Source organism: Crocodylus porosus, unplaced genomic scaffold (assembly GCF_001723895.1).
Source record: "Crocodylus porosus isolate Cpor-Errol unplaced genomic scaffold, CroPor_comp1, whole genome shotgun sequence".
NCBI classification, from domain to species: Eukaryota; Metazoa; Chordata; order Crocodylia; family Crocodylidae; genus Crocodylus; species Crocodylus porosus.
In genome coordinates this window covers 87,451,603-87,460,876 of record NW_017728906.1, presented here as the reverse complement: position 1 = coordinate 87,460,876, position 9,274 = coordinate 87,451,603, and the positions used below count along the sequence as shown (strand labels likewise).

Genomic DNA, 9,274 nt, shown 5'->3' with positions numbered 1-9,274 from the left:
ACACACACACACACACACACACACACACACACACACACACACACACACTAGGGCTGTGAGAAATTTCACCGGCTTTTTTTTTTTTTTTGACGCTGTATCGACTTGTTTCAAGCTCACAGCTAAAGAGAAACTAAGGAGAGGGAGGGAGAAGACAGGGAAAGAACTGCTCTGATATTGACTGTGTAGCTGGCCAGTGACTGTGATCCTTCCCTGAGGTCCCTTCCAATCCCAGTGGTCTGGGGGAGGAACAGAAAAACAGCTTAAAAAGCAGTATTGTTTGAACTGAACTTTTTCTGTGCCTTCACACTTACAAGTGACACAAGTTTTGCTCTGAACAGTTTGAGGTACAGTTTCCCAGAAACCCCTGCACTTATCTCCTTGAACCTCTGCAGGCTTCATGGCCTCAGCAGGGGCTACCATTCATGCAGTTTTCACCCCACTGCACCTTAATATACACACATAGTCACACGTCACGAGTTCTGCTTGTCAGCAGCCTGAAGTGCAATTTCCCAGAAACCCCTGCACCTATCTCCTTGAAAGCTAAAAGGCTTCCTGGCCTCAGCAGGGGCTAGCAGGTCTGCAGTTTTCACCCAGCTGTGCCTCAACACACACGTGACATGAGGTTTGCTTGTCAGCAGCTTGAGGTGCAGTTTCCCAGAAATCCCTGCACCTATCTCCTTGAAATTTAGCAGGCTTCATGGCCTCAGAAGGGGCTACCATCCCTGCAATCAGGCATGAAATGACAAAGTTATAGGCAGTTTTGTGCTTCCCCATTATAACCTATGGGTGAAACGCTGAAACAGCAAAAGTTTTGACTAAACGAAACGGAATGGTAGTTCGAAACTAAATGAAACCCAAAACAAAACACTGTCCCAGCAAAATGGAAGTCGAAACGAAATGGTGCTGTTTCGCACAGCCCTATATATGTGTATATGTGTGTGTGCATACACACACACACACACACACACACACATATACACGTACATACATATACAGGATACCTACCAGCAGTGATGAAAAAGCCTCCTCCTGTCTTGTACAGAATGTGGCTGGCATAGGGGGCTGCACAGATGATGAAGAAACCAGCCATCAGAACAGTGACCACTCCCAAGAGCATGAGAACAGTCCAGAAACCACGATAAACTGGAGGCCCCAAAAGAGAAAGAAAGGAGGAAAGAGCACAAACATTCTTAGAACTCAAATAGAACACAGCTTTGTCTACTAAAGATTTTGTTCTCTTCTCACTTTTCTTATTAATGAACCCAAAGTCATTCCAGGTCTGTTTCCACTGTGCACATATTTTATATACCATATGGAGAGAATTAGATTTGAATCCCAGATCTTATCTGGTGATCATGGAATATATGATGTAAGTTACAGAGGAATGAAAACCTGCTGTTCAGTGTGTATACAGTGTATGTATGCTTAATAAATTCATTTACTTGATCAAATTTTAAATTATTTAGAAAATGGTACACTGATGCCGTAGCCAGGATGCTTTTGGATCACTGCTCAGATTGATTGGATACAACTGTATCAAGGAGGTAGTAACACATTGAAATTCTTAATGCTGGCATAATATCACCACTAATAATCTGTATGATTCTCTCTCTCTGACAAAGCGAACACTTAGAAATTGATAATTCTCCATATATAATTACATCTTTATAAGAGATGTATTAAGAAAAGATAAAGCTATAAAAGACAGAAATAAAAATGTGAACCATATTTTTGAAGAATTAAGTGCTTTAAATAAAACCAATTCTGTCAGTAAAGTTGCAGAAGCCCCCTTTAGTCAAAGACAAGCAATGCTGAATTATTAGCTGCAACTGGTGATATATGGGATGAGTATTTTTTGATAGATTCTGGCCAAAAGAGTGCTTCTTACAATACTTTTATAGCTGATTAATGACACACATATTAAAGTCATCAAGTTACAAAAGCTACAAATGTGAAGTGAATTCCTCTAGCAACTCACAAAAGGAATGCGTTAATATAGTCCATTAGCCAAACTGTGAGTAGTTAAGATTTTTGACCCTGGATCTGAAAACCAAAGAGAGTACTGACAATTCAGTCAGTAAAAACATTTCCACGTGCCTAAGGAAAAGCATGCAAAACAAGTGGTACCTAAGAAAAAGTGATTTGCAGAAGAACCTGCCATTTCCCAGCTGACAGCACCTACTTACTCTTATTGACACTATGCAACTAAGCAGCTTTAACATTTAGATTTGTAAGCTGAAAGTTTCAAACACTTATAGCTCTCAAGTGGCAGCTGCTCTAGAGTCACTCAGGCTTTGTGTAGACTAGGATTTAAAGGTGTGCTGTTAGGAGGTATCAGCTAATGCACATGATCTAATGTATTCTAAAAGTCTATAGGTTTTAACTTGACCAGTTTACTCGTATTAAAGTGTCGTATGGCCTTATCTATGTGTTGGATATGTCTGCACAACTTCCCTGGCCCTGCTGGCAACTCTCCAATCCTGCCCTCCCACCCTATGCATGGCAAACCCAGAAATAAGCACTTTACCCCATGCTCACTCTCCAGAGCTCTGTCTCTGGTTTGCTAAAGGGTGACGGCACGCAACACCAGCATTGCTCCATTGCCTCATTTCTAGATTTAGCCCATGTAGAGCAGGAATGGGTAGGGTGTTCTTTACAATAAAACTCCTTAAGAATAACAGGTTACAAACATTCTTTATAATGCATTGGAACATGTTATCTAACATCTAATTAACACAGTTTTAAAGCTGCCTCTTGACAAAGTTTCAGACAGAGGTATCCATCTGTCCCTGGCATTCAGGGAAAGAAATAAACCTTCCAGCATCTGTTCTAATGTAGCTATCAAACTTGTAGTTAGGTTTAAAGCAGTGTGAAGCTTCCTTCACACGCAAATGCTGATAGAAATATCACCTGACACTATGGCCACAGCATTTTAACAGATGTTTAAATACTTTAACTCCTATGGGATATAAGCACAAGCATAGAGTTAAACACATAATTAAATGAATTACTGAGAGGATAGACAGTAAATTGAGACCTAGAAGATTAAATCTCTCTCATTCTTCAGTCTTGAACCTTTGAGGAAGTGTCACACAGTATGGGGTGGTTTGGTAAGGCTCATCATCCCCGAGTTCATGGAATCCAACTTCCTCATTTAAAAGCTAACGCTGCTAAATTAGTCTATGATCACCCAACTATTGTGAATGGGTATCCGCAAATACTTGAAAGTTAAGCATATTGTAGCATATCTTGCCAAAACAGACCTACGAAAAGCTCTAACAAGTGTTATGGTTAGTCAGGTTAAGTCATATCATGGGCGACCGGTGCCGCCTTAGTCAGGTGGAGCATGTGCCCCCTCTGCAACCAGTCCTGCTAACTGGGGGGGCGGGATTCCCCACGTGGCTGATCCTATGGACGGGGGGAGGATTCCCCCCAGGGCAATGCCACGATGGCTGATCGCTGCAATCGCTGCAGCCGCTTCTGGGAATGGCTGCGGCTGCTTCTGGGAGCAAGTGCCAGCCAATCGCTGCAGCCGCTCCCAGAAGCGGCCGCAGCCACTCCCAGAAGTGGTTGCAGCTATCGGACGGCACTTGCAGGTGGGGCACCAGAGCTCCCACCTGCCCCTCCTGCCCATTGCCTAAGTGGCGAGAGCAGCAGGTTAGGGGTGCACCGGCACTCTCAGGGGGTGCGTGTGCACCCCTGTGCACCCCCTACATGTCACCACCTGGTCATATAGTATTGTTTTTCCTTGCTGAATGCAAAGGAACAAAAGTATACCATGCATTAACACATTTGTATGCAATTTTAATGTTTCCTTTCTAGTTAACAGGCACCTTTGAAATCTGCTTTCTGTGAACATTTTATCAGCAACTCAAAAGTAGTACAAATGTAACCAATGCAAATTTATGTAAACCTTCTCATAACTATGAATGAGAAGAAATTTTCCCACCTTTAGTAACAAAACTATTTTATTCATTTTGAAATAAATTTCAATTTGACAGAGCTAACATCCATAATGTAGATGGTGGTTTATGTCTATATACATCTGTATGCAGGGGTCCAGATTTTGTTTGAAATATTTACCTAGAAAATAATGGAGAGGAGCTAATATTTTCCTGATATCTATACTTATGGCCAAAAGCATTGTTAACTGTCAATTTTGAATGCTGGAAAATGAAGCCAAAATTGACAAGCAAGAAGAGTGCAACTTCAAAAAAATTATATTTTTAAACTAAGATATTTATTTGCCAGTGATTTATCCTAAGCACTGTCAGTCAAAGGCAAAAAGCAGAAGTCTTGGTAACACTAAACTGTCATGGTAATGAAATTTCAGTTTAAAAAAATGACATTTATCTAATCAGGGAAGCACAAAATGGTTTGACGACTCCTTTAAGGGCTGTACTTCTGTTTTGGAAGAAAAGCTCTCAACTGTGGGTTACTGTACTATTAATGCCACCCTTCTAGCTATCAGTTTTTACAAATGGCCAAATGAAGGGACAAGTAGTTAGTCTCCATGGATCCAAAAGCTGCTAGTATTTAGGGAGTGCTCACCTCTCTCTTTCACAAGATAAGCTAACTGTTCAGCTGGAAACAGCACATGGATTCAAAGAGTTGAAGTTAAACCCATAAGAATGAATATCTGTTTGTGGCCAAAAGGAAAGATCTTACAGAGTTTAATGTTATACACTGTCTCTACCAGTTGAAAACATTTTCCCCCCCAAAACATTAAGGGGTACCAGAAATCTAAGGGTCCTTTTGTACTGTCCACTGAAACTGTTCTCTCATATAGCTCTTTCATGTAACAGCAGAGCCATTCATTCATTCTTCGATTTACAACCAGTTAAGAAACTACATCCTCCACAAATTATTGCCAAATCAAGCCATGTTCTTGCACAAATTTGTTTCTTTGGACTGAATTATTCCAGTACCTTATACCATGGAAACCATCATTCTTAAAAAAAGACTGTAACTGGTACTGAATGGGGGACAAAGTCTTATCAACATGGGCTATTCAGTACTCTGCGTGTGCATCTACACGTACGACTAGCAAAGAGAAATAAGCTCTGGTGCATATTGAGCCACAGTTTATAGCTCCTGGGCACCACATTTACACATGTGCCTAGGACTTAAGCATGTTGAGCTGGGTCGGAGCACCTCTGATGTGCTGTGGAGGGGCTTCCTGAGGCACAAGGATGCTCCAGTGTGGAGCTAACCAGCAGGTAGCCCCTGCACTGAAGCACCCTTGTGCCACATCCAGCCCTGTCAGCATCTACACATGCACTGCTGAGCACTAAAGAATGCCGCCATAGGATAGTACTTGTATTTACAAGTTCTAACCTATGGCAGAATTAATTAGTTTACTGCAGCCTAATAAAGCCACATCTGTAGACACTGAGACTTTACTGTAGAGCTAATTAGGCAGCTCCGCAGTAAATGTCCCATACAGATGTGCCCTGCCAGTCCATTCAGTTCCTGTGAAACACTGTCAACTTTAAGTTCTCAAATGTAATTTTCCAGTCCTTAATCATCTAGATGGCCATAGTTCTATTTCTTAATAAGGGAACTATAACAAGGTGCATGGTTCAGGGGCTGAAGCCCAGGTGCAGGGTATTAGAGGGTAATAGCTTGCCTGCCTAGAAGTGCTGGGCCAGGTGACAGAGATGATTGGCTGGCCCCGGAATAAATTTAAAGCTCCCAGAGAGATGATTCTGGGGAGATGGGAAGCAGAGAAGAGAGGTAACACTGAAACACAGTGGTGAGGCCCTTGCCATAGATAGGAGAGGTAGGTAGGTGGGTGGGTGGTGTTAATGTTTTGGTTATCCTGTTTAGTTTGAGAAAGGACAGGGGGAAGACTGATTTGCTAAAGGAGTAAGAACCTCCTACATGTGATGGAGAATGTGGGCATTCTAAGTTCAACTCCAGCAATAGAGATGGCAGCCCTGCTAAATGGCTAGAGGGGCTGCAGCAGCAACAACAGCAGCTATTTCTGAGGAAGCAGCAGCAACAACAGCAGGAGTTCTTAAAGCAGTATTTGGAGTCAAGATGGACCCAAACCTAAATTGGTGAGTCTTCTGGTATCCAGATGATAGAGGGTGGTGTATTCACCAAGATGGGACCTACAGATGACCCAGAGGCCTTCCTTGTGACTTCTGAGAGGGTGGCAGAGAACTATCAGTGGGCACAGAACATTTTGGCCATAAGGATGGCTCCTCTGTTAATGGGGAAGGCGCAGGACATTTACTAGGCCCTAGGCTCTGGAGCAGTGAGAGACATGCGGGTGAAAGCCCACTGTGCCCCCACTCCCCCAAAGCCCCCCAGACACCCCCCCAGCAGCTGCAGAGCCCCTTGCTGACCCCCAGCACAGTTGGAGGCAAGCGGGGCCTGTGGTGGGCAGGGGTTAACCCCTCACTGAATGGGAGAAGGTGGCTGCATAGAGCCGGGCCAGGTCAAGCCCCACCCAGGCCCCTACTTCGCCCAGCCCCCCAGGAACCCATGCAAATGGAGCTGCGCGAACAGGCTACACAAACAGGCTCACTTGCCTGCCGGTGTGTGAGTTAGCACGGAGTTCGCGCAGGAGGGTGCCCAAGACCCTGCCTGTGAATCCCCCAGGGTAGACAGTCCCAGCCATAGCCAGCCTACCAGAAGCATGAGATGGATGGGCATGTATCACACCCCAAGTGTCCCCTTGGGCTCTGCAGCCCCACCACCCCTCAGGCACCTCAGAGATAGCCACCCAGTTGGAGCCCATGCTTCCAGGCTCCACACAGATGGAGCCCCTGGCTGAGGGGGCTGCCTGTCCCTTTTTCAGGCTCTAGGGCCCAGGAGCATGGCCACCTCCCCATGTGGGGTCTGTTCCCTTTTGGGGTCTCTGGCGCGCAAGCTGGAGGAGCTCCAGGCCACAGTCTAGAGACTGCGTGCCATCAGGGACTGTGAGCAGGAGACAGACTCCTACTGCCAGGCCCTTCTCCCCTGGGAGCCAGAGGGTAGACCACCATCTCCCTCCAGGACAAAGGAGGACTCTGGGACCTCCCACTTTGTCCAGTCAGGGTCACAGACCAAGGTGGTCAAGGGACTTAAGGCCCACCGCACCAAGGCCCCTGCCCCGCCGGAGCTTGGCAACAGGTATGCACCTCTTGCTGCTCCAGCAGAGCCTGCTGAGTTGCCAGCTCCCACAGGCAACACAGGCTCAACTGCAGCTACTGCCCCTGCTCTCCCCAAGACAAAATGTAAGGTGTTTGTTGCGGGAGACTCCATCCTGAGGGGGACTGAGGGGGCAATCTGCCGCCCTGACTTAGCCCAGGAAAGTCTGCTGCTTCCCGGGGCCCGCATCCAGGACATTGCGGAGAAGATCCCAAAGCTCCTCCAGCCCACAGACCACTACCCTATGCTCCTTATTCATGTGGGCACCAATGACACGGCTCGGAGTGCTCCCAGCTGGACCATGAGGTGCTACAGGGATTTAGGAGTGGGGCTAAAGGGTATGGGGGCACAGGTGGTGTCTTCATTGATCCTCCCAGTCTTGGGCTATGGGCTGAGAAGGGAGAGGAGGATCCACATTGTGAGCCAAAGACTGGCGCTGGTGTCATTGGGAAGGCTTTGGCTTCCAGGACCACAGCCCGCTCTTTGGCGAGAGGCAGCAAGCTTCAGGGAAGAGATGAACTCCACTTCTCTCCCCTGGGGAGGAGGCTCTTCTCAGCCAGATGGGCTGACCTGCTCCACTGGGCTTTAAACTAAGCCCATTGGGGAACGGAGGGACTACTGCCACTGCTGGCCTGCTGAGCAACCCTTGCAAAGCCAGTGGGCCAAAGCACTTAAGGGAGCCCACCCTTGGCCCAGCCCTGGTACAATCTGTGGGCAAGGCAAGAGCCCCCAAGGGGACACTTGCCTGCCTGTATGCAAATACCAGGAGCTTGGGGAATAAGCAGGAGGAGCTCGTCCTCCTGCTCAATGCAAATAATTATGATGTCATAGGGATAACGGAGACCTGGTGGGACTCCGCCCATGACTGGACCTTGGGTATAGATGGCTATACCCTGTACAGGGGGGTTCATGTAGATAAAAGGGGCGGGGGTGTAGCTCTCTATGTTAAGGAAACTTACATGTCCCTGCAAGCTGATATTGGTGACCAGGGTGGATGACCGGAGACCCTCTGGGTTAAAATCTTTGGGGAACATGGCACAGGGGACACAACGGTGGGAGTCTACTACAGACTTTCCACCCAAAGTCCTGAGCTTGAGCAGGAATTCCCCCGGGAACTGGCTGAGGCCGCATGCTCCAGGACCACGGTTGTCATGGGTGACTTCAATTACCTGGACATCTCATGGGAGGATCACTAAGCAAAACCCAAGTGGTACAAAGCTTCCTCTCATGCATGGATGACCTCTACTTGACTCAAGAAGTCTGTGGGCCAACAAGAGGCAAAGCGCTGCTCGACCTGGTACTGGCTACTGGAGATGACCTAATTAACGACCTAGTGTTCAATGGGAAGCTGGGTGACAGCGACCATGAGCTGATCACCTTCACCATCCGCTGTAAAGCTGGCAAGTCAGTCAGCAACACGGAAGTCCTTGACATCAGAAAAGCCGACTTTGACAAGCTCAGGAGGTTTGTCAGTCAGGCCCTAAGGGACCACGACCCCAGGGAGGGGGGAGTTCAAGAAAAGTGGTTGCCCCTCAAGGGAGTGATCCTCAATGCACAAGCTAAGTCTATTCCATCTTGGAGGAAAGGCAGCAGGAGGGCACAGCAGCCCCACTGACTCTCCAGGAACCTGGCGGACCTCCTGAGCCTAAAAAGAAAGGCCTACAAAGGATAGAGGATGGGATTCACCTCCAAGGAGGATTATTCTGCACTGATCTGGTCCTGCAGGGAGCAAACCAGGAAAGCGAAGGCTGCAACTGAACTCCAACTAGCTTCGAGCACTGAGGACAATAAAAAGTCCTTTTTCAGATATGTGGGGAGCCAGAGGAAATGCAAGGGCAACATTGGACCCCTGCTGAACCAGATGAGACAACTGACAACTCACGCCCAGGAAAAAGCCAACCTGTTAAATGGGTACTTTGCGTCGGTCTTTCATCAGTCCCATGGGACACCCATGCCCACTACGGGACAGGGAAGTCTGGGTGCGGGAAATCCCCTGCCTTCCATAAATGCTGACCTTGTGAAGGAACATCTTGAGAAGCTGGATACCTTCAAGTCAGCTGGCCCTGCGAATCTACACCTCGGGGTACTCAAGGAGCTGCCGAGCATCATAGCCCAGCCCGTGGCACGGATCTTT

At 47.1% G+C, this 9,274-nt stretch overlaps 1 protein-coding gene across 2 annotated transcripts in view; it reads right to left on the bottom strand.

Moving 5' to 3' along the window:
* The window catches only part of TMEM182 (transmembrane protein 182), a 47,218-nt gene that overhangs the window by 20,022 nt on the left and 17,922 nt on the right, over positions 1–9,274 (bottom strand). For both annotated transcript variants that reach the window (XM_019529571.1, XM_019529570.1), the window contains exon 4: positions 1,006–1,143. In XM_019529571.1, coding sequence (XP_019385116.1) covers positions 1,006–1,143 — 138 coding nt within the window. The remainder of the gene's footprint in view (positions 1–1,005; positions 1,144–9,274) is intronic.